The 25,502-nt window shown below is 34.2% G+C and overlaps 1 protein-coding gene across 2 annotated transcripts; it reads left to right on the top strand.

Annotated features, from left to right (window-relative positions):
- The first annotated feature begins 7,781 nt into the window (after positions 1-7,781).
- On the top strand, positions 7,782-12,480 carry LOC131077933 (probable E3 ubiquitin-protein ligase RHY1A). 2 transcript variants are annotated; one of them, XM_058015529.2, is made up of 4 exons: positions 7,782-7,935; positions 8,913-9,087; positions 9,372-9,511; positions 11,856-12,480. In XM_058015529.2, exons 2-4 carry the CDS (start codon positions 8,926-8,928, stop codon positions 12,316-12,318), a joined length of 765 nt encoding a protein of 254 aa, XP_057871512.2. In that variant the 5' UTR covers positions 7,782-7,935; positions 8,913-8,925; the 3' UTR covers positions 12,319-12,480. The 2 variants fall into 2 exon arrangements, with proteins under 2 accessions (XP_057871512.2, XP_057871513.2); XM_058015530.2 differs by having other exon boundaries at positions 7,816-7,993.
- The last annotated feature ends 13,022 nt before the right edge of the window (positions 12,481-25,502 follow it).

Raw genomic sequence — 25,502 nt, 5'->3', positions numbered from 1 at the left:
GGAGAGGGTGATAATAGGATAGGATAATGAGAGAGAGAGAGATGAGGTAGAGAGAGAACGAGAAGGAGAAGAGGGTGAGAGACTTGGCAGAGAGAGAAGTGTGAGGGGGAGAGAGATGAGATAGAACTCAAGAAGGATAATTAGGGCTCATAATAGATAGAGATGGTGATGGGGAAGGAAGACGAGAGAGGAAAAGAAGAGAGATATGCATGTATACAAACATATACATATATCTATATAAATATATGTATATATATAACTATAGATATGCATATATACATACATAAACACATATTATATATGTATTTTGCGAAAATCAAAATAATGGTTTTTCATAACCCATACGGGTTTTGTGAAACTCAAAACGATATTTTTCATAACCAGGACGGGTTATGAAAAACCATAATTTTGGTTTTTCATAACTAGTACGGGTTATGAAAAACTATATTTTTGGTTTTTCATAACCCGTACAGGTTTTGGGAAATTCAAAATGATGGTTTTAGTTCTACATAACCCGTATGGGTTATGTAGAACTATGAATGGTACTTTTTGTTTTTCAAAACCTGAGCGGGTTATATTGCACATCAGAACCTATGCGGGTTTTGGCTTGGTAAGAGGGTTGGAAAATGACCCTAAGACTTGGAAGCCCATTTTCCCTCCATTTCTGTCCCTTTACACATTTTTTCATCTTCCAGCATGATTTCTCGACTTCATCATCATCAGGTTTACAAATGATCAAGTGGGTATCTCTAAAATTACCACCATAATCTCACGCGTCTTCTCATATTTCTGACCATATATTTTTTTCTATTTTTAGACAACATTAGCATAGTAAACTTTAATTTTCTTTACCAGTGCCTTGACAGTCCTCACAGACATACATCTACCATTTTTTTTAATAACTTTTGATATACTTGACCAAATTCAAAATAAATTACATATTATTGTTCTACACTAGATTCTATACAAATTTTTAAAAAAAAGTTTTCATTTTCGATTATTTTGATGCAAGTTATGCCCAGCGCACGAATAGGTACCAAATTTTCAGGATGCGGTCACTTCAAAAAATCATTAAAAAAAAATACTCTACGAAAAATTACAAAAAAATACACAACTTCTAGATCTTAATCTTACCTATCATCCTACTAAATGGTTTTGCAAAATACTAAATCTAATTATATATTTTGTGCAGCGCACGAAAACAGCTATGTTATATTTTTAGAAAAAATCAGGAATAGTTTTTCATGTGAGAGAGGTTTGACCCTCTTAATCTTATCCAATTTTAAAAAACTTTAGTAGTTTAGAAACTAGATTCAGATTACTGCAATCCTTATTCTTTTCTCAACTCCTAGTTTTGAGTGTGTGACCTTCGAATATCTCTTTGAAATTCAGGTTTACCTATTTTCAGAAGAAAAAAAGTGGCCACTTATACCCCCCTTTTTGTTCACCATCTTGGTGCACTTACCCAGGGGCAAATGTAGACACCTAAAAATGTCTCATTGATCATGTACTAATTATTCCTCTAAGTGATTAAATAATTCCTTAATTATTTAATTAAGTTAATTAATCTTATTCTTCTAATTCTTTTATTTCTTCTATTTTCTTCTAATTTCATATTTCTTCATAATCTTACTAATTATTCTGTTTTCTATTCTATCATCATTTTACTCATTTTATAAATATTAATTAAATATTTATTATTTAATTAATTGTGGTTAATTCCCCAGTTTAAATAATCTTCACTATTTAAATAAATTACTAATTATTCAATTTCTATCTCTAATTATCTAATCATCCACCCTTTTCTAAATATTAATTAAATGTTTATTATTTAATTAATTGTGATTAATTCTTTAAATTAAATAATCTTTATTATTTAATTAAAGTCCATTTCTAAAATAATTAAATAGTTTCTTTAAATTATTTAATTAATTAATTCTAATTAATTCTTCCATTTCCAAATCCCCAAATTCTAATTTCATTTAATTTCACATTCTTCTAATTTCTTCCAAATTCAATTACATGTGCATGATTTCAAAAACCAAATTGAAAATCAAAGTCAAGTTCTAAATATATTCAAATGCTAAATTTAATTATTTGAATAATATCTCATGCAAAGATTAAATTAATAATCTAAATCTAAATGCAAGCACATGCTAAATTAATTAATTCAATCAATTAATTAATTAAATCATTTATCCCTCCAACTTCTATTTTCATCTTCCAGTTAGCTTTTTCTAAATTAAGCTCTCTGTGTCATCTTCTTTATTTCCACCAATCATCCTTTTTCTTCCTTCAGTCAACTTTTTCTCAATTAGTTAACTCCTTTAATCTATTCAATCTATTGAGTTTCACTCCTACAATCAGCAGTTCAACTATCAACTTGCATTTGAGCTCATCTGAGTTCCACCTCTTGATCATTCTATTCCACCTTTCAATCAATTTTCTCCAATTTTCTATAAATTGAGCATTCAATCTCCTCAATCTTTACTCTGAATCACGAACTTTGAATCTTTGTGTCACTTGCAAGTTACCAGCACAATATCTGAGAGTCATCATACCATGAAGAGGAGAAGAGCAATGGAAGCAATACACAGTCACGAAATAGGGAGCTTTAATTAATTTCATTCATAATTCCTATTGCTTTGATTGTATCATTTCATTGTCTAGTTTTTTAGATTTGTTGATTAGATAGGGATTCGTGATTTCCCTTGTGCTTCTGATTGATAGCTTTGTTTATTTGAAGAATGAATTCTAGCATGCATCACAACATGCATAAGTAGAGAATTAATGGTGATGAACTAGATCCCAAAACTACTGATCCACTTCTCAGAACCAAATCTCATTCACAAGGTCGGGGTTATAACTATGCAAGTGAAATCAACTCATCGAAAGATTATGAAGGGTTGAAGGCCAACTCAATGAGAGTGGATTATATCTCCCACTTTTCAAGCTCAATTTAGACTCACATGTATTGACATCACATAAAATGAACAATAATAAAATAACGACATCCAAACACAACATAATGTATTGGTCCAAAATATTATTATTGAACCAAGAATAATTGATCACTTTGAAACCCCTATATAGCTTATATAATTTTACAAGGTTGAGCTACATTAAAATATATCTATTGAGTGTTCACTTTAGAATAAATCCCTAGTTATATTGCAAGCTCATGATTGCACATAAATACTACTACTTCTATATTATTGATTTATGTTTGTTTAATGGTGTAAGATTGGTGAATGGTTCTAGACTAGTGCCTTATCTATTGGAAAATAGAGTCATACCACATTAAGAAAGGACAAACTAAAATAAAAGAATATGAGGCTATCTATTTACATACAACAAAGATCATAAAATTTTGTAATAAAACATACTTAGTAATCCATGATATAACTATATCCATTCATGAATAAAATGAGAGAGATCGTTACAATGATTTTGACATTTCTAAAACGTTGAACTACATATATTATACTCATTCCAACTAATGTGACAAAGGAAAATGCATGGTTGCAGCCAAAAAATCTTCTTGAATATACACGTAATGCCTTAGAGATATTCTACAGCAGAACCCTCTTGTAACATTAAACTTTTTTTAGTGGTTGTCCCTATCAATAGCTTCCCTACAACTTCCTTTGAATTTGTAGACCACAACCAAACCAACTTCATTGAAAATGATAAAAAAATATTTCTTGATACTTATAAGGCATCAATCCATAATTATTGTATTATAGCAATGTTGAATCCATAGTTGAAGATTAATCACACCCAAAATAGGTGCTTCATACTGAAAGATAGGATCTACATTAAACTCTAATGATTGGGTGATCACAATATTCATGGTGAGTAGATAGAAATAAAAAACTAGGTATTAAAACTTTGGTGCCCAAATAGATTTATGAAATTGCCAATTGAATCCATGGTTGGTGAAAATTGCCAATTAAATCCATGATATATGCCAAATGACATCTTAATTTGGTATAGGAATAGATGAGACAATTGTAAAGAAAAATAGTAAAAATCCATATGTTTAGATGGCATCAGAGCCTTTTGCACATTGAAATAAATCCATGCAGGGTTTTGGAGTGCAATTAGATCAATTGCAAGAAACTACACCTACCCACCGACTGCATAATGTGTGAAAATCCAATTCAAAATTTTTTTGACATTGAAATCAGCATGACATCATCAATGGAATGGGGGATTTAGATGAAGTGATTGCCAATAAGGATGTTATGATGGAAAATCCATGTGCAATGGATGAAGAGCATTGAAAATCTTGCAAAGGGAAAGATGAGTAAAGGATGATGTCACAAGAGTACATCGTGCAAAGTTTTTGAATGGAAATAATCTATTGGCAAAGATCAGGTTCAATTGGCTATTAGACCCTCATAAGGCATAGGGGCCTACAGGAAAAGGTAAGTAAACTAAATGAAGGCTATTAAAAGGTGCAATTCAAATGAACAAGGGATCCCCACAAAAGGAAGAAAAAGGCATTTCCAAATGAACTAGGCACTACGCAGAAAGTAACCAAGATAGACACTTACAAATGAAAGGGGAAGTTTAGTAGGACTTTGAGTTTCTACAAAAAGAATACTTAAGAAAAAGAACTTAGTTTTCTTCCTTTTGCAAGTATCGATAACTAAAATAGTACTTCTGAAAAAACCTAATCAGACTACACCTTCCAATTAGTATTGGATGGGCTGGGCTGATAGGAAGGAGAAAACATACAAAGGCATAACTCTCTTCCTCTAGATAATATTGTAAAGATTTGAGAAGCAATTGGGCTTAATTTTTTATCCTTTATTCAACTATGCTAATTTTTTGGGCAAAAGAGAATCTAGATTAAATTTCTCTCTAGGTCTCTATTTCTGAAATACTTTTTTTTTTTCAATTGATTTGATTTCGACATTTGGATAGGAGATCTTTAAGTTTTTTTGTTGTTTTTGACTCAACGATGATGCCCATTTCAATCTAGAATGAGCAAATTGGATCTCTCAAAAAATAGATAAGAATTCATAGAATTGATAATTTGATACCATTATGGAGTTGATAGTTATCTCCACAGCTCTCAAGAATCACCTACAACTAAAACACCTATCACACCTAGAGAGAAAAATAAATAATTATGCTTATAAAACCATGAGAAGAGAAATGATCTAGAAAAGCATGATGGGTTATGTATTGATTAATTTGAATGAATACAATTGAATTAATTACTATGTACAAACAAATGCTTATAAAGGTAAAAATTAAACCCTAGATAAAACCATATGAGGATTAAGCTAGATCATGACAAGTGTCCCCATCCTATTCTATGGGACTACATGACCTAAATATATAAAAAAATCTTGATTTTAGCTCAAGTGTATTAAAATAAAAGGGAACCTAACTATTGATTGACCTTTTTACTCTAACATGGTTTACATAAGACCATATGCTAGACCTAAGTAGCGAGAATTGTATTAAACTAGTTTATGTCTAATCTTGATAAGGATTGCTTAGAAGTTGTGAAGAGAGTCTTGAAAAATCTTGAGACACTACAAAGTACTCTATTTTCTACTAATAGGGTACTCTAGGTAGATTTTAGTAAAGTGGTAGTAGTTTCATGAGTCACGTGTTATAAATCACTTATAGTAAAGGGATAATGGTGGTGGCACTTGTAGCAATACTAGTGTCTATTTTTATCTCTTAATGGAGATTAAGAATTGGTAGAATCAAATCGGGTAATAAAGTTGACATGAGAAGTCTACCAATGATTAAATGTACATGTTTCTAGCTTGTTTGGTGGTGTAGAGTGTTGGATGGGTAGGCGATAGGCTATGGCCACTTTATCGACTAGCAAGGTGGATTGTGTAGTAGCTACGCATTCTTGTAAGTAGGATATTTGACTTTAGAGACTAAGTTTAAATGATACGCTTTTTAAAAATAATTAGAATTCATTATAATAGTCAAGTTATTGGATCAATATGGGAAATAACTCAACCTTCACAATGATATCCTCATGAATCTTTTCTAAATCTATATTCCATATATTATCATTTTATACTTCATTGTTTCATACTTAATACATTTAAAATATTGTTGATTAAATTTTTATGCTACTAATGCACTCTTTGCAAATTCAAAATATGATTTGTTCTTGTAGGTTTGGAGATGTTTCTCTACCAAGGCACAAAGAAATAATGATACATCATCCTACCACATATCCTTTGATTTGTCCGCTTATTATTTTTGGGTTTTATTACTTTTGACATGTACATAAAATTAATGTATCTCACATGCATACCAAACCAGGGGGGAAATGTAGAGGAGAAAAGTGTATAAGTTTCCCTTTTACTCTTTTATTTTACATCTACTTTTACTATTTTCATAAATTTGATTTCCTAGTTCTTAATTTTTCCTATTTTGCACATAATCTAACCCAAAAACTTAAAACCAATAATCCATGTGACTATCCTAGTCCCAAATGGTGTAACGAATCCTCTCTATAGCCATTCATATGCCTCAAACTTGACTATAGGCACACATGATTTATCCCCTACATAGAATTGCCCTTACAAACTTGTCATTCTAGTTTAATTATTCCATCTTTATGAGATAAATCTTTTGGATAAGATTTTAATTGGTAGCTACCAACTTAACCACCATGTGCATCAAATTGAGCACAAATTAATCTTGTATTAAGGACAAGATTTAGGTATTTAGTATGGGGATTAGATTTATTACATTATTAGACATCATTTTTATCATAGAAAGATTTAAAATCTTACATAAACACTTCCATCACAAATACCACACATAAAGCCCTCATAAAAACACATTGCATGTTTGATTGGTTGGTCTTCCCATCTTTTTTGTTGGCAACATGAGTTGACTTGGATCAAGTACTTGTTCCCTTTCATATATAGTAGACCCTTAAAGTCACTTCTCAACGCCACTAAGTTTCAAGCATAGGTCAATGTATGTGGATACATGTTTGAAATTTTACAATGAGAAAATATAGAACTACGTCACCAAGAACAAACCATGAAAATATGACTAGGCTATACAAAAATCATATATAGTCCCTAAGGAGATATATGTAGTTAAGACTATTGATTCAATAACATCATTCATTCCAATTGTTACCTACATTCTATAGTTGATCATCCTTCATTGACTACCTAAAATTGACAAGATAAAACTAATTTGGATTTCAATCTTCTCAATATCATTTACATTTAGATTATTGATGCTTTATTTGAGTTTGATAATATTTTATTATTAAATCAATTTAATAATCCATGATAACTTTATTTCTCTCGAATAGCATTTAATTTAATTTATGTTTTAATATCTATAGAAAATTAGAATTGGTCAATGGAATTAAAAGATACACATATGATAGGAGATCATGAGAATGTAGGGAAACATCCAAACAAAAATATGAAACAAAAAGTGAACAATATAATAAAGGAAATATAGTCTAAAGATTCATGAAATTTTATTATTAAAAATATGATAGACGTAAAATTAACTAAATTTTGAGGTTACCTCCCACACAAAAACTAAATTAAAAAATTAAAATTTACTAGAATAACAAAAAAAAAATTAACTATAAATGAATAGAAAACCAAAAACCTATAGTGTTGAAATAATTGAAAATTTTAAACTATAATATGTGGTTTTTCCCCTACCAAATAGATCTGTGGTCATTTTAATGAACTTGTACATCCTGGATCCCACGTCAGGGACCCATGGGCACCCATTTTGGTCGGGAAATATTGTTAAAGAGGATTACGATGGAGGCGATAAAATTATTGAGTGGCCGAGAGATTTTTTTTATACAGTGCATCCCGTCCTCCTTTCAATGTCTGGGTATGGAGTGGTATGTTTTATATGTTATCCCTCAGGCTTGGCAAGAAATTGACAGACACAGGGGTATGTTCACACTTTCTTTTTCTTCTAATTATCTGTGCAGAACTTAGTAGAGAAAGGGGTATGATTATGCTGAGTATTGTGTTATCATTATCGTGGCTCTGTAAAATTTCATTTCCATGCATTTTGAAACAAGTAGAACTATTGTAGAAGATTTTCCAGATAAACTGAGTAGACAAATTTGTTGAAGCAAAAGAGAAATGGGTTGAGAGATTTTGTAGATTTGAGTTGAAAGATATAGTGCACAAATCGATTGAAAACTACAAGATTATAGTGTGCTTAAGCATTTTATTTTGTTGAACGATAGATTTGTGCAGTATATGATATGATTTATTACTGTGATTTCTACTGTTGGTCACTCACCAAATCCTTTTAGTTGTCAGAGGAGAGAGAATTCATCTTTGATTTGATTGAATAAGCAAAGTCTTCTGAATGGTTGTTGGTTGTTGGGTTATCAGTTAGTTTAGAATGTGTTGTTTAATTTTGTCTGTGATCTATTTTTAAGATTAAAGAGTCATCTGATAGTTTAGAGTAAGTTTGTTTAAGGTGTCCCATCTGTGATCCAATAGCAAAAATATCTGAAAATTTGTAACAGTTTTGCAAAGAACATTATTTGTTGGAACAATTATGGACATACGAAGTTTGAGTTCTCAAAAAGAGAGATAATCCATCTTTGATTTCATTGAGATTTGAACAAATAAATTCTTCTGAATAAAATCAGGTGTATCACAAGTGTTGTTGGATCGTCAGTTAGTTTAGAGACTTGTTTAAGCTTGTCCGCGACCTGTTTCTAGAATAGAAGAATGACCCAATAGTGAAAAAATCTGAAAATTTGTATCAGTTTCATAAGAAGCATTATTTGTTGGAGCAACTATGGACATATGGAGTTTGATGACTGTTTATTAAAGTTTCTAATCTTAGAAATTCATTTTTCCCACATGAAAATGTTTTGATCTGACTTTAAGAGAGTGGGTGTGCAGGTAGTGGGATTCAATGGCAGGAATGCTGCCTGGAGTAGAGTGTGCACGCAGGAGAAGATTTCACCAAGGGGGATCCTTGGATCCACAGCACTGGGGCTGTCATCGAAGAACCAGGCGTTCTTCCTTTTGCCTCTACCAATCTGAGTACATTCAACAGCCTCAGCTGCACTCCACGGTATTAAAAATTTTATGTTTACTTGATTATGAAAGGATTCAGCACAGTTAAGAACTACATAAGTAAAAAAAATTCTTGAAAAATGTACAAGATGAAAAAAAAGCTGTTTAAACTTGTAAAAAATGTAACAAATTGTTAAAACTGGCATTTTTTTTGGTAGGGCACTGATGAATTATCTGTAGCTGCACTTTTGCTGTTTGGTTTTACATACAGTAATCAGAAGTAGAATTTGCTTTGACTTGTCTACGGGAATGAAGTTAATATTTTGATTGTGGTCATGGCAGACAAGATCTGCCCTGCAACCTGGCAGAACAGATCAGCAGCAGCAAAGTCATGATGACTGTAAACTTCAAGATGCTGCACGTGAAGCAAGGGAGAGACTGGATGAAAGATTAAGGACAACTTCGTTACCAAGCAATAGAAGGCGGGTTCTCTTTTTTCTTTTGTTTTCGTTGCAATTTATGACAGGTTGCGTACAAAAGTCTCAAATTTATGACAAGTTCAGGACTAGGTACATGAATTAAATAATTGAAAGTTTCTATCCCATTTGTAGACGCCACAAATTTTTCTGACAGAAAATTATAACTAATAATACACGGAATAGTAAATCAAGCTGTCAGTCAAACTGCAATTGTATCAGAATGACACAGACGGTCTTCAGTTACAACAAAACTTATTTGTCACAATTACAATTCAACAAAAACTTAAGTCATTGTAGTAAAACCCAGAAGTTCCAAGCACGGCAGTAAGACTGAAAACTTCTGCAAATTGAGACAAATTTTTTTGGATGAAATCTGGATAACCAGTCTAAAACGGCAAAAGAGGTCAAACTTTGGGAGACAGCCTGGAGTGCATGGATACCTCTCCGTACAAAAGAACTTTATGGAGATCCTTTTTAACCAGTTGTATAAACTTGAACCACTGGAATTCACTGTGTCTCACCTCTCAATCATTGATTTCGTACTCTCCAGTCTTCAGCCAGTGTCTATCCTCCATATAGGTGCTTTACTGAATATTTCAAGAAGAGCAGGGGAGAGGATCCAGTAGTTGAGCATATGATAGCACTTATAAAAAAAGAGTAGGAGAGGATCAGGTGGTTGGACATATGATAGCATTTGTAAGAAGAGTAGTAGAGAGGATCGAGTAGTTGAGCATATAATAGCATTTGTAAGAAGAGTAGGGGAGAGGATCGAGTAGTTGAACATATGATAGCATTGATAAGAAGAGTAGTGGAGAGAATTGAGTAGTTGAACAAATGATAGCATTGGTAAGAAGAGTAGTGGGGAGGATTGAGTAGTTGAGCATATGATAGCATTTGTAAGAAGAGTAGGGGAGAGGATCAAGTAGTTGAACATATGATACCATTTGTAAGAAGAATAGTGGAGAGGATCGAATAGTTGAACATATGATAACATTTGTAAGAGGAGTGGGGAAGAAGATGGAGTAGTTGAACATCTGATAGCATTTGTAAGAAGAATAGCAGACAGGATAGAGTAGTTGAGCACATGATAGCATTTGTAGGAAGGATAGGGGAGAGGATTCAATAGTTGAACATATGATAGCATTTGTAAGAAGAGTAGCAGAGAGGACTGAGTAGTTCATCATACGATAGCATTTGTAAGAATAGTCGGGGAGAGGATCTAGTAGTTGAGCATATGATAGCATTTGTAAGAAGAATAGGGGAGAGGATCTAGTAGTTGAGCATGTTCCAATAATTGTGATAGTAGTTGTTGATTTAATGTTCAATATTTTAAGTTGTTAGTCTCCATTCTGAGTACTCATAATTCAATGAAATGTATGCCCTAGATTTTAAAAACAATAAACTATGCGATACTATATTAGTGCATCAAATGAACAAGATGTGATGCACAACTACTTGTACCTTTTTGGAGAGTCTTTTTAGACAACTCAACAAAAAGTATGTTGATGGAACATCATATCTGATAATATAGACCTGAAATCTTAATAATTTGCAGAACCTTATCAGATAAACCACATAAAAAATTGAATTTTTTTTTAAAATTACCATAAAATTTTGAAAAACCAAAAATAATGTGTTCAACTACTGAATCCTGATAAAAAAAATTGCAGAACTTATCTAAACGTTGACAGAATTATTTGGTCAGCATAAGAGATATTCAATGTGTAAATGTTGGAATGACTAACACCAAGCATTTCATCTTCATTGACCTGGTAGTCAAGGTGTAAAAATCATTTAGAGACAAAAATGATGACCCCAAATTTTGATTACTATCTAAATCTGTCACACTAACTTCCATCTATTCTAAGAAATAGTACACCCAGTACCCCAACTTAATGCAGCACATTAAATGTGCTCGACGCATAGCCACAGAGAAAACAGTTCACCAAGCTTCAAAATTGGCCCATTTATAGAACGAATTGCATGATTGACGTGGTCCAGTTTTACTTTTTCACTTTTAGGCTTATTAGCAATGTTGGCCATTATGAGGGCTGGTAAGCTCAATATGTGGTTGAAATCTGATGTAATGTGCATGTCATGCTAATCCAGAGATCTTTTCTTTTTCTACCTTACAATGAAATAGAAGATTTGTTGATTTGTTTTTAGCTGTAACAAGAAAACCCAAAACAAAAATGGTATAATATCCTCACATGGCACTGTACTTACACTTCTATAATCACAAACTTAGTTTAAGCCAACAAAACAAATTTCTTTCATTTTTCCTGTCTATAGTAAGAGGCAAATGCAAGTTAAAGTAGCTAAATCCATAAATTTTGGTTTCTAGCAGGCGTGGCAGTTTCTGGTGCAGAAATTCTTCAAAACAAACTTGTGACTCAGATCCACGAGGTGGCAACTGTCAGGAAGAAGTATGGCCATCAAGCATTAGGGGTTGGTTTTCTTCGGCTGCATCAGTCAACGGGGCAAGGAGATCTGCAGCAGAGTCTATCAAACATGATGTTCTCAAACAAACCTCTTCACTGGGTGTAAGTAAAGCTTCCATTGATTTGCTCCACAGAGAAGCTTTCACTTCTGCAAACAAGGACAGTGGAAAATACAGTTGGAAGAGCTTGAATGTAAAGAATTCACAGCAGGGTGAGTGCCCTGTGTGCTTGGAGCCCTTCCAGATGGATCATGTGCTTATTCATCTGCCTTGTACACATAAATTCCATTCTAAATGTTTGATTCCATGGTTGAATTCCCATTGTCACTGCCCATGTTGCAGGACTGAGATTTCAATAAAGGCACCCTGAGAGTTTGTAAGCCTTTTCAGGATCTTTCCATTCTCCTTTTCCTTTGTTCAGTTCTTATCTAGGTGGTCATGTAATGTAATGGACTGCCTTCTTGAACTGAAGAACACAAATGCTCTGTATATATTGTTAGTCTATGATAAGATTGTAAAAAGTTTTGTGAAATTTCCTAAGTTATAGTGTGAGACCTAAACTTTGAAAGGTTGACATCACAACTCACTAATTGCAAAATAGTATAATGAAATCAAATGAATTTTTACATAAATTTAGGGAAACATTTAGAGGCAAATAATTAAATACTAACCATTCTAATTAATAGGAATGAAAATTGTAATGAAGACAAGGAAACTTAAGCGAGATTGTTGGTTTGCCAATTTCAAAATTTTATGTCCTTAGTTTGATGATTCACTTAATCTAATATGATAAAGGTTGATCTTAAGTGTTATGAGTTTGATACCGATTATCATGAAATTGATCTTTTATAAGCAATTAATATGCATTAGACAAGATTTATATGATATTGTGTAACTGAAAAGTTGCTTATCTTCGTCTTCCTAGAATCTAGATTTTTCAAGGTGGCCACTAATGATATCATTTAGGAGTTTGTTGACTCAATAAGTAAATTATTTTAGATAGGTCAAATCCCCTTGGTGGGTTAGATTAGCAACAATCAATGTGTGATCTCATCTTGAGATATGTGCACATTGAATGTCCTTGAATACCATGACATAACAATATGTCTAACTAATATGCACTTCTAAGTTAGTGCATAATGACTAGTAAAAGGGAGTGGGAAAGTTGGAATTTGAATTTAATGATGAATTTTAGGGTCATTTCGTTGTTCCTTGAAATTGAACCAAGCCAATCTTGGGTTGGTTGATAATGAACTAGATAGAGAAAGTGATAATCTCAAAGTGAGAACTCAATATATGGGAAAATGTATAGTTGGGATGAGATAGGAATGAATAAATATCCTTCATATGGAAATATGATCAAACTAGAGTAACACAAGCCTTGGAGAACCTTGGGCATGTCTTACGTGCTTTTAGCACCACCACACCATCGTCTACAACATATGTGTCTTTGTTTTATTGACTTAGTTTTATTAAGGCAAGGATTCTATATCGTTTCCAAAATTAAAGTTGTCGTGCTCTGTGAAGTGTACCTGTACCTGCAACCACAATGCACTCAATAAATCATTACAAGCAATGGTTAGCAAATTGAAACAATGAAAGATAAACCATTAACTAATCGACTTATTGCCTCCTAGTAAATGCGAGTGTGGATTTTGCTCTCAAATCTTAGTATGCAAATTCCAGTGACTTGACTAAACTTAGATGGAGGGTTTGAATGATTATGCGTGAACTAATATGATAGCATGATTAAGCTATATGAATTCATGATTATCCTAGCATGATTTAGCTAAGATTCAAACCAAATTGAGCATGATAACATTGCTAAACTAATGAATTATAAGCTAGATGCCTATAATAACAATGCATGAATAAAAAATGATATGAATTGGCCTGAATTAGTGAATTGGTAAAGTGGCCATTTGTTCTCTAAAATAGGGTCTATTTATAGGATTTCCCAAGGCTAGGGGTGATGTGGCAGGATTCAATGGTCAAGATTGATCTGAAGATATCAATGGTTAAATTGGAGGAGGTTGGCAAAGGAGGTTGGATTAAAGGGAACACTTAGTGACAAGTGTCACAAAGGTTCTAGAAGATGTTAGATGAAAGGGAACATGGGGGTAGGTAGAATGGGTTAAGTTTAGGAATGGTTGGGTTAGGTGGTTAAATGTAGGAGAATTTGAATTTAGAAATTCATTTAATTAGAAAATGGCTAATTAGTTTCAACAACTCATTGATTTGATTTGTTTTAATTAATTAGGAGGTTGGAAGAAATGATTTTGATGGAGAAGATTAATTAATCGAGGGGGATTATTGAGATAAACCTATTTAATAAATCCTTAGATTTATTAATAAGTAGATGAAAATGGAGGGATTTAATCAAATTGTTTGATGAATTCAATTAAATTGGGGAGGGAGATTAATCAAATAATTGTTTATTTAATTAATTATCTTCAGACCATTTTTAGGTGTATGCATTTTGCCCCTCTTTGAAGTGAGGTGTGATGATGCGTTGATTCAAAGATTAATCTCATTTTGATGATGGTATTGGTTTGATAGGATGCCCCAGCTCTTGATTGCTAAATCCCGATATAATGATGCCCCCTTGGGAGATCAATTGAGATAATTGATCTTTGGAGTTTTTGCAAGATTGATATCCCGATAGATTTGATTTCTGCAACTGTGTTTGATGAAAGTGCGAGTTCTTTGACTAGCTTGATTGCCTAGATTAGTAAGATTGAAATATCTTGATTGATTTGATTCAGTCTGGTTTCAGGAAGGATTCATCCTGTATAAGAGATGATCATAATGTCTGGTTTCAGGAAGGATTCATCCTGTATAAGACATGATCAGAGCATCTGGTGTTAGGAAGGATACATCCTGTATAAGCCATGAGTCAGAATCAAATTGTCTGGTGTCAGGAAGGATTCATCCTGTATAAGACATGGATGATCATAATGTCTAGTTTCAGGAAGGATTCATCATATATAAGACATTGATGATCATGTCTGGTTTCAGGAAGGATACATCTTGTATAAGATATGAGTTGATTAGGTTTGATTGATTGATTTCATTTGATAAGATTGATTAGATAAAGAACTGACAATTTGTTGATATCAGTTGCAGAAATTTTTGGATATGCTGATGTTGGTGCATTTGAGGGAGATAGCATAAGATTTTCGCTGGTTTGACAATATCTGGAGAGATATGAATCATCATTCTGATTGCGTATACACTTTTGATGATACTTTGATGATTCCTGCGATAGATTTGACCTTGGATAAAAGGAGCTTCTGGGATCCATGCAAGAATGAAATGCAAGCTAAATGATAATGCAAATGCTATGGAATGCAATGGACCAGTCACTGGATTATTGCGTCTTTGTCATCACTGAGCTTTTTAGAATGTGGGAAGTGAGTGCAAACATCGATGGTATAATTAAACCATGATGACCCAAGCACTTCTTTCCTGGATTTTGATATTGCAAGTTAACACAAGCATCGAGGTATAATTAAACCATGATGACCCGAGTGTTGTTTGCATAAAACAGGCAGTATTAACCATTGGTATATGCAAATCAGAAATGTCTTCAATGATACTTCGATGATCATGTCCTGAGACAAATTTGCACCTACTAATGATTAATTTACAGACAGCAGACAAGAAAAATATCATGTTCCTTCCTTGTTCCTCTAGTCAGAAGACATCCTGGAGGTACTCAGAATCATGATAGCGAAAAATCAAGATAATAAAGTTGAACCAAAGTGCTGAAAGCAATATCCAAAAGATATCATCCATTAAATTTTGTTCGATGTGCTTAGACTGATTTTGTGATAGCTTGATAGTTGATAGTTTGATCTTGTGTTCAATGTTGGATGTGTCTTAGTGTTTTCGCTTTGTAAGTGTTGTCTAACTGTTGTTTTACCTGTTTGATTAAGCTCAAAATGATCTAAAAGTTTTGCCCCCTGCTAGGTGTGGGATTTTGCCCCAAGCCTAGAAACAAAGTTGTTATGATATACTCAATGATCCAAACCATGGTGAGAGAGTAACTGCAATTGCCTGCGTATGTACAAATGCTTTATGATGGATGCTGATGGAGGATGAATGCAAGCAGGAAAAATGCATGAACTAATAGATGGAAGAGCTAGCTGACAGATAGCGCCTGTTTGTCAAGTTTTCACCATCTGTTTTTATTGCACTTTTTCTCATATTTGATTTTTTTTTTTTGTTTTTGCTTTTTCATTGTTTTTTTTTTAATTTTTCGTTGTTTTTGATTTTTCTGATTTTTCATTGTTTTTGATTTTTCTGATTTTTCATTGTTTTTGATTTTTCTGATTTTTCATTGTTTTTTATTTTTTCTGATTTTTCACTGTTTTTTATTTTTTAGACATAAAATTTCTTCAGATGCATACTATTCATTGGTTCCTCGAGCTGATCCCCATCCTGTGTTGATAGCTGATATGCTCCTGACCCAAATACTGTTGTGACTACTAATGGTCCTAACCAGTTTGGTTCAAATTTTCCTTTCTTTTCTCGATCTGCCTGGTTGCGTGGATTTTCTTTAAGTACTAGTTCTCCAACTTGAAAGACTCTTGGTTTGACCTTATGATTGTAACTGCAGCACATGCTTTGTTGATATACCTTCAGATGATCAAAGGCATTTTGTCTTCGTTCATGGATCAATTCTAACTCCTGTAGTCTAGATACTCTTTGTTCTTCATCTGGGATGAGATCTTTTAGTGATACACATAGAGAGGGTATCTCTACTTCGATTGGAAATATGGCTTCTGATCCATATACAAGAGAGAAAGGTGTAGCACTTGTTGGTGTGTGGATACTGGTGCGATAGGCCCATAGAGAAGGGTTTAATTGAATATGCCAATCTTTCCCAGCATTGTTCACTGTCTTTTTGAGGATTTTTAGAATAGTTTTGTTAGATGCTTCTGCCTGTCCATTCCCCTGTGGGTAATATGGTGTGGAGAATTTATGTTGGATTTTGAATTTTTCACATAGTTCTTGTACATCCTAATTTTTGAATGGTCGCCCATTATCAATGATAATGATCATTGGTATTCCATAGCGACAGATGATGTAGTTCAAGATAAATGCAACAATTTGTTTTCCTGTGATATTTATGAGAGGTACTGCCTCAATCCATTTTGTAAAATATTTTATAGCTACCAGGATGAATTTGTGTCCATTAGATGAAGAAGGAGTTATCTTTCCTGCTAGATAAGACCCCATTGGCAAAAAGGCCAAGATGTTGCTAAAGCATGAAGTTCTTGTGTTGGTGCATGGATCAAGTTTCCATGGATCTGACATTGTTTGCATGTTCTAGCTATTTGAAAAGAATCTCGTTCCATAGTCAGCCAATAATAGCCCAAGCGTAGAGTTTTTTTGAAAGGGTAAGACCACTTGAATGAGTGCCACAAATGCCGTTATGGACTTCATGTAAGGCCTTCTCAGATTCCTCTTGTTCGAGACATCTTAAGAGAGTACCGTCTAGACCTCGTTTATAAAGGGTATCTGCAACGAGAGTATAATGAGAGGATTGGCGAACAAAGTTTCTCTTTTGGTTCTTTTATAGGTCGAGAGGTAAGGTGTTATCTTTTAGGTATGTGAAAGTTTGGCCATACCGAGATGAATCATGTCCAATAAGTTGGCAGATGGTTTGGGAATCCGGACAATTATAGGCAGGATAAAACAACTCTTCAACCAGGAATTCATAACGCTCTTGATTTTCCTGTGCTTGTAATAGAGAAGCCAATGTTGCCATGGCGTCTGTTGCTTTATTATCATTTCTTGGAATTTGTTCAAAAGTGATTTCGACAAAGTGTTTCTTGAAATCCTCCACCATCTTTTTGTAAGGCATGAGTTTATCATCTTTTGTTTGATAGTCATCATTGATTTGGTTGACGACGAGCTGGGAATCTTTATATACCCAAAGTTGTTTGATATTCCATTCTACCGTCATTTTGATACCTGTTACCAATGCTTCATACTCTTCTATATTGTTTGTACATGAAAAAATTAATTTGTATGCTTTTGGGATTGTATGACCTTGTGGCGTAATGAGTTAAATGCCTGCTCCTGATCCATGTTGTGTATATGAACCATCAAAGTATAGTTGCCATGTTTTTGTTGTGACTGTTAAGATATCTGCATCAGGAAATTCAATCCTTAAAGGATGATCATCTTGAAGTGGTGCTTCTGCTAGTTGGTCTGTAATGACTTGTCCTTTGATAGCTCTCCTGTCAACATATTCAATATCAAACTCGCTTAGGATCATGATCCATTTAGCTAGTCGTCCTGTTAATGTTGCTTTGCTGAGTAAATATTTGAGAGGATCGATTTTAGCTATTAACTTGATGGAGTGAGATAAGAGGTAGTGTCGTAATTTTTGAGAAGAAAAAACTACTGCCAAGCATGCTTTTTCTGTTGATGAATAGTTGATCTCATATCCTACTAATGTTCTTCTGATGTAGTAGATAGCTCTTTCTTTTCCTTCATTATCATGTTGTGCAAGTAGAACTCCTAGTGATGATTCAGTGATCGATACATAGAGTAATAATGGTTTTCCAAGAATTGGTGACATTAGTATAGGTGGTTGCATGAGATATGCCTTGATTTTGTTGAATGAGTCTTCACATTGATTGTCCCATTTAAAATGAACATTTTTATGTACAGATGAGTAAATGGTTGACATTTATCTGCTAGCTGAGCAACAAATCTTCTGATTGACTGGAGTCTTCCTTGGAGTGATCGGAGTTGACTGATATTTTTGGGAGATGCCATTTCCATGATTGCCTTTACCTTAGTTGGATCCACTTTGATACCTCTAGCTGAAACAATGTATCCCAATAGCTTGCCTGAAGTAACACCAAAGGCACATTTCTTAGGGTTTAGTCGTAGCTTGTATTGTTCTAACCTGTCAAAGATCTTTTCCAGTATCTCTATATGTTCTTCTCTATTGTATGATTTTGCTAAGATGTCGTCCACATAATCTTCCATGAATGTATGCATCATGTCATGAAATATAGTTGTCATAGCTCTTTGATATGTAGCACCTATGTTCTTTAATCCAAAAGGCATGACGTTCCAGCAGAAAGTACGCCATGGGCATGTGAAAGTTGTCTTTTCTTGATCTTTAGTTGCTATTTTGATCTGATTGTATCTAGAGAAACCATCCATTAGAGAGAACATGGCATGTCCAGCAGTTAAATCTACAATGATGTCAATGTTAGGCAGAGGAAAATCATCCTTTGGACAAGCATTATTAAGATCTCTGAAGTCTTTGCATATTCTGATGCTCTTATCTGGCTTTGAAACAGGAACTATGTTGGATACCCATTGAGGATAGGCCACCGGTCTAATGAATTCGACATCCAATAGTTTCTTTAGTTCTGCTTTGACTAGAATAGCAATATGTGGATGCATTTTCCTTAACTTCTGTTTGATTGGTTTGACTCCTGGACTTACATTTAGGTGATGCATAATAAGCTATGGATCTATCCCTGGCATGTTTGCATATGACCAGGTGAAATTTATTTGCCTTTGTTTGAAAAATTCCATATACTGTTGCATTTCTTTTTCTGATAGAGAAGCCGCTGGATGCAGAATCTTTGGTTGCTCTGTCGTGCCAATGTTAACCGCTTATGTTGGTTCAATTAGAATGGATGACCTTTCTTGATAGTGCTCAGGTAAAGTGTCAAATCTCCCATCTTCCGATGCCTCAAGGAGGTTTTTACCATTGGATGCATCCTTTGTTTTTACTTTTTCTCGGTCTAATGTTGCCAATAAAAGGTTTTCAGCATTAGACCCGATGTTATTTTCTTTATTTTCATTATTGCGACTAGGAGATTTGGCACCCACTTGACTCAAAGATACGTTAGCAGAATCCTTGGTGAAGGTTGTTACAAGTTTGATTGCATTAAGATATAAGGATATAGAATTATCATTTGGAAAGGTATCAATGGCAGTATGTCCTTCATTTTCCCAATCAATAAGTTCAGGGTGTATTAGAGATAAGGGATCGTCAGGTTGAGATGTTTCAAGGGTATTAAGGGTCATGATAGATGTGTCAAAGTTTTCGGTATGTAGGTCCATGTCTAGAACAATACTCTCATCAGAATGACCTCGTATAAGAAAATCTTGATCGTCCTTGATTAATTCAATGTCAGTCGAATGTGATTCTAATTCAAGTGAACTAGTTCCTGACGTTTGTCCTGCATATGTGTGAACTATATTGACTTCTACATCTCCTTCAAAGCAACTTTCTTCAGCTGAGTCTTTAGAATGATAAGAATCCCATTCCCACTCATTAGAATCTGTCTCACTGACAGCTTGTAATCTACAGATTTTATCATATAGCATTTCTTATATTATTCTTAATATATCTTGTCTTCTTTCATATTCAGCTTCTTCAGGACTGAGATTGAGTTCTGTCAACCTTGTTATGAGCTCTCCTAGATTTGTACTAGGATCATGTTTATTTTGATCAAGATTTAATGCTGCTTGAGAGGTACTTTTGATCTGTTTTTCTTGTTGATCTGAAGCTCGCTTCTTTTCCCATTTCCTTGTTTGTTCTTGTTGCTCCCTTTCCATAGCAAGTTGTTCTTGTCTGTTCTCATATTCCTCTTGTTGTTGACTAAAAAATTATCTTCTGGTAAATTAGCTTGTCCATATCCTATGCCCGATTTGTCTATAGCCTGCTGAGTGTAAGGTTGGATAGGTTCTGAGATACCTTCTTTTCTTTTCCCTATAGGACCTGTTCCAGTGTATCCCATCTTTCTGAGGATGCTAAATCCTTTTCCATATTTTTCTGTAGGTATGCGAACATTGTTGATCTTTTGTTGGACCTCTTCATCCTTGTATAGCCATTGTAACACATCTTTGTCTTTTGTTTCCTCTGATAAGGTCCCAGCACTAATAAATGCTCCATCAAATATTGGAAGATGTTTTATAACTGGTTGTTGTGTAGAGTTTGATGGTGATGCTCTGCAAAAAGGATTAGAAAATCTGTTTGATGGCAACACACACAAGAGCACAAGAAACAAACGTTAGTGTTAGCAACAAAAGATTATCCTAAACAGGCATATCAAGAGAGATATTAAGCATGAAATAGAAAGCATATAAACATAGAATAAAATAGCTAATCAAGATGCTCATAGTTGCTCCTCCCTTGTTCCTCTCCTCTCCAAGTCCCAAATGAGTGTAGCTCTCAGCTTTTAGCACTAGCCATGGATGCCATATGGAGATTCAAGATGGTTGAATATGATAAGCAAATACTATGCAAGTGTAGATAGTGATGCTATGAAAAAGCTCTATGCTAATGCCAGTATAACAACAATACTCTAATGCTTTTCCTATTTTGCTTGAGGAGAAGGGTTCTATTTATAGAAGAAATGGGGAAATGAAGGGTTAAGATTGAATGGTTTAATCAAGGGCCAAGTTTGAAAGTTGGGGATCCATGTGCACAATTGGCACCAATAAAATGGTGACAAGTGTCAACATAGGATTGGGTTGAGAGAAGAGGTTGGAGGCATTAAAGGCCTGAGAAGACCTCATGGTTATCTAGAGGCTAAGGGTCAAGTCCAAATTAAGATTACCCACTGGATTAAGAGTTAATCCAAGGATAAACCTTTGTGCAAATGTTTAAGAGATAATCATGGTCAAAGCATTAATGGCCTGATGAGACCTTTGGGTTGGGTAGAGGTTGAGTCAAAACAAATGTTTTAACCATGTGGGAGGGTTTGAGGTAACCATTAATGGTTATTGGATACTTTGGGGATTAAGTGGTTGAAGGCTGAAAGCCTTCAATGGTTATCAAAGACTTTGAGCCATTTAGTGGTTGAAGGTTGAAAGCCTTTAATGGTTATCAAAGACTTTGAGGGTTTGAGAAGTGACTTCCCTTTTGCTTAGGAATGTGACAAAGTTTAGAGAAGGGGTTAGGTTATTTAGAAGTGATTAGAAAATTCTAGAAGGGGTTTAGGCATGCAAGTGGATTTTGTAGGAAAATGCAAGTGGGAGAAATTTTGGTATTTTCAATTAAAATAAAATCATTTATTTCAATTAAATGGTGTAATTTGCATTTGGATAAATATTCAAATAAATATTAATTTATTTAAATGAGAAAAATGAAGATAAAGCATTAAAATGCTTGAAGACTTTGAGGGAAACCATTAAAGGCTTGAAGACTTTAAGGAAAACCATTAAAGTCTTAAGAAGACTATAGAAGGAAGCCATCAAGTTTGAATACTTTAAGGGAAACCATTAAAGGTTTCAAGTGGGTGAGGATAAATAGGATTTTAAATAAATAATTTATTTAAAATAGTTGTGCAACTTGCTTTTGTAGGAAAATACAAGTGGGTGGAGGATAAAGGTGATTTAAATAAATGTTAATTTATTTAAATGTGAGAGGTGGGATTTTGGGGGATTTAAATAAATATTAATTTATTTAAATGTGAGAGAAGATTTAATTAAACAAATATGATTTATTTATTTAATTAATGGTCTGAATTTGGTTAAGTGAATTAAATCAAATAAATTGAATAATTTATTTAATTAATAGGAGAAGAGGGTTAAGATGAATTAATTAAATATTAATTTAATTAATTATTAATTGATGGTTAAATAATCAAATAAATACTAAGTATTCATTTAATTAAGTGGACAGATTTATGTGACTACATTTGCCCCTCTTTGAGACGGTGCGGTTTATCGCGTCGTTTCAAAGAAAGAAAAATAGGTGTGAAGAAATGCCCCATAAAATGTAAATTTAATGGGTGGTATGCCCCCTTGAGAGATGGGCCGAATTTTTTTTTGAAAAATCGGGCGATCTCTCGAAAAAGAATGAAAAGTGGAGGGGAGGTAGAATAGAAGAAATTAGAACTAATGATGAAAGAATGGGAGAAAATGGAGTGAATATGAAGAAACAACAAGCCAGTGGGTACCCTAAGGTCATGCAAGAGATACATAGCAGATGTAGTGTGGGGTTTGCATTGATGCTATACAATTGATCAAAATTGGTTGGACAATCTGGTGCAATCGGTTTAATTGCCCCAGTCAAGTCAAAGCGTGACAGTTGATGTCAGTTGGTCGCTTGGACATGATAAAGTCTGAGTAAGTGAATCAAAGTGACCTGATGTGACTTAGACAATTGATATAATTGCCCGATGAAGTCAAGGTATATGAAGCAAAACACTCGTTAAAGGTATATGAAGCAAAACACTCATTAAGATGTAGACAATTGATGTAATTGTCCATTGGATTGTGTTTGATTGGTTGATCAATTGATAGTGTGTGCGTGTGATGGATGGTTGTGGGGAATCATGGCAGCCCCGTTGAGACTAGGCCATTATGATAAATGTCTGTTGTAGTCTAGGTTTGCCATAATCGATTACCTATTGAGACCCAAAGATACTTGATCAGAGTATCTGTTGATAGTCTAGGTGTGTGTGAGTCGATGTATCTATGCAGATAGAGTAACTTTCTTGACTTATTGGATGACTTAGGATAGGAAACACAATCCCTCCTATTTAGAGATGGATGCTGATGAACGTGGCTTGATTAGGTTGATTGGGACACGATGTAGGGTATGTGATGCTGATTGTTGAGATGGGGAGGGTGGGGGGGGTTCAATGTTAAATAGAAGAAATGGAGGACCTATTACATTCCTATGGAAGAAGAGGAAAATAGAGTATCCATTGTCATTACTATGTATGAATGATATGCAGTTATTTATGAATGTATGGATGGATGGAATGCAACGAAATGCAATATATATAGATGAGATGGAATGACGATCCATGGTGCTTTATTTTTCATCATTGAGCTTTAAAATGTTGTAAGAAAATACAAGCAACTTGACATAAAGATTCAAGATGACCAGAGTATTTCTTACATGGATTTTGATATAGCAAGTTAATACAAGCAACTTGATATAATGGATCAAGTTGACCTGAGTATTGATTGCGGAACAGACAAGGATTATCTCCTTTCATGCATGACTTGGATCGTCCTCCTTGATCTTAGGCTGATCATATCCTGAGACAAGTGCATACCGTAATAAGAGATAAAACCTTTATCCAGTTTGGATGAGGTAGGAGGAACCAAAGAAAGAGAATTGTACCTGCAAACAAACAATATATACATAAAGAATAAAGAATATGGATCCTTGGTAATGGTTCATGCTCATATGGTCGAGGTATACGTTGTAGTCAGCAAGCTGTAGTGATCTATGACTGCATTTTGCATAAGATCACGTAGCGTGGTGAACTTCCCACATAGACACCATTAGTACATGCCCCAGTACTTCATCAGAAATAATGCGCAAACGATACAAAACAATGCTGCAAGATCCTGATACAGATAAACGAACGATTGTACTCACAAATCAACCAAGTATTTGATAGCTTAACATAATTTTCTTGTCAAAGAAAATGTCACTTTTGTCTTTGTTTTGGTAAGGAAGGATGCATCCTTGTTGAAGACAATTTGATTGTTGATGTTGATTGTGTGGTTGATTGGTAAATGGTCATTGTGTGAGTAGTTTGTCAATGTTTATTTTGGTATCTACATGGATGGTTATGTACAAGGTGTTGCCATGTTTTTGTGTGATTTTTCAATGGTTTTGTCGATGTTTTTGGATTTTGAATTGTTTTGAATGTTTTTGGTATTTTTGCGAGATATTTTTGAATGTTTTTAGATTTTTGATGATTGTTTGAATGAAGAACTTAATGAATCATAAGACAATGTAGAATCCACTTCCATCAATAGGTTAAAGGCATTGCCCCCAGTTTTAGACATGACTATGAAAAAGTGGGATGCAAGATGTACGGAGTACTATCATAATTGCAGAGGAATAAAAAGCCATGGTTGATGGATGGATGGATGTATGTATGAAGTAGATGTGATCGCAACAAGTCTGAAAGACAATGGAGCCATAGCCTTTACGAGTGGCACCTGTTTGCCAGGTTTTCACCACCGTACTTACCCAAGGTGCCACCGGAGTGGTTGTTCACCGTTTGGATGCATGATTTTTCTTTACTTTTTTTGAATGTTTTTGTATTTTCTTCAGGACATTTTTTTTTTTTTTTGAAATGTTTTTGGTATTTTCTGGTATGTAGGGGAGCCTGATGCTCTATACAGCTTAGGTATAAAACCGTTTTAGGTGCATGCTGTTGATTGGATCTGCGAGTGGTTCTCCTTCTAATGTAGCCAACTGATATGCCCCGGACCCGAACACAGCAGTGACAACATATGGGCCCAGCCAGTTTGATTCAAACTTGCCCTGATGTTCTCGGTTTGGTTGGTTGCGAGGATTCTCTTGTAGAACAAGATCACCTACCTCAAATGTACGAGGTCTAACACAGTGATTGTAGCTTCTGCTCATGCACTGCTGATAGGCTTTGAGATGGTTGTATGCAACTTGTCGTTTCTCATCAAGTAGCTCCAAGTCCTGAAGACAGGATACTCTGTATGCTTCATCATCGATGAGATTGTGCAAGGAAAACCGTAGTGATGGGATATCGACTTCAATAGGTAAGACAGCTT

This window comes from Cryptomeria japonica, chromosome 9 (assembly GCF_030272615.1).
Source record: "Cryptomeria japonica chromosome 9, Sugi_1.0, whole genome shotgun sequence".
Taxonomy (NCBI): domain Eukaryota; kingdom Viridiplantae; phylum Streptophyta; class Pinopsida; order Cupressales; family Cupressaceae; genus Cryptomeria; species Cryptomeria japonica.
The sequence above is the reverse complement of the archived record's forward strand: the minus strand, read 5'-3'. Positions and strand labels throughout refer to the sequence as shown.

Coding starts and splice junctions, on each gene's coding strand:
- LOC131077933 (XM_058015529.2), top strand. CDS start 8,926: ATGGCAGGAATGCTGCCTGGAGTAGAGTGTGCACGCAGGAGAAGATTT. Junction 9,088..9,371: donor AGCCTCAGCTGCACTCCACG/GTATTAAAAATT, acceptor TGGTCATGGCAG/ACAAGATCTGCCCTGCAACC. Junction 9,512..11,855: donor TCGTTACCAAGCAATAGAAG/GCGGGTTCTCTT, acceptor GGTTTCTAGCAG/GCGTGGCAGTTTCTGGTGCA.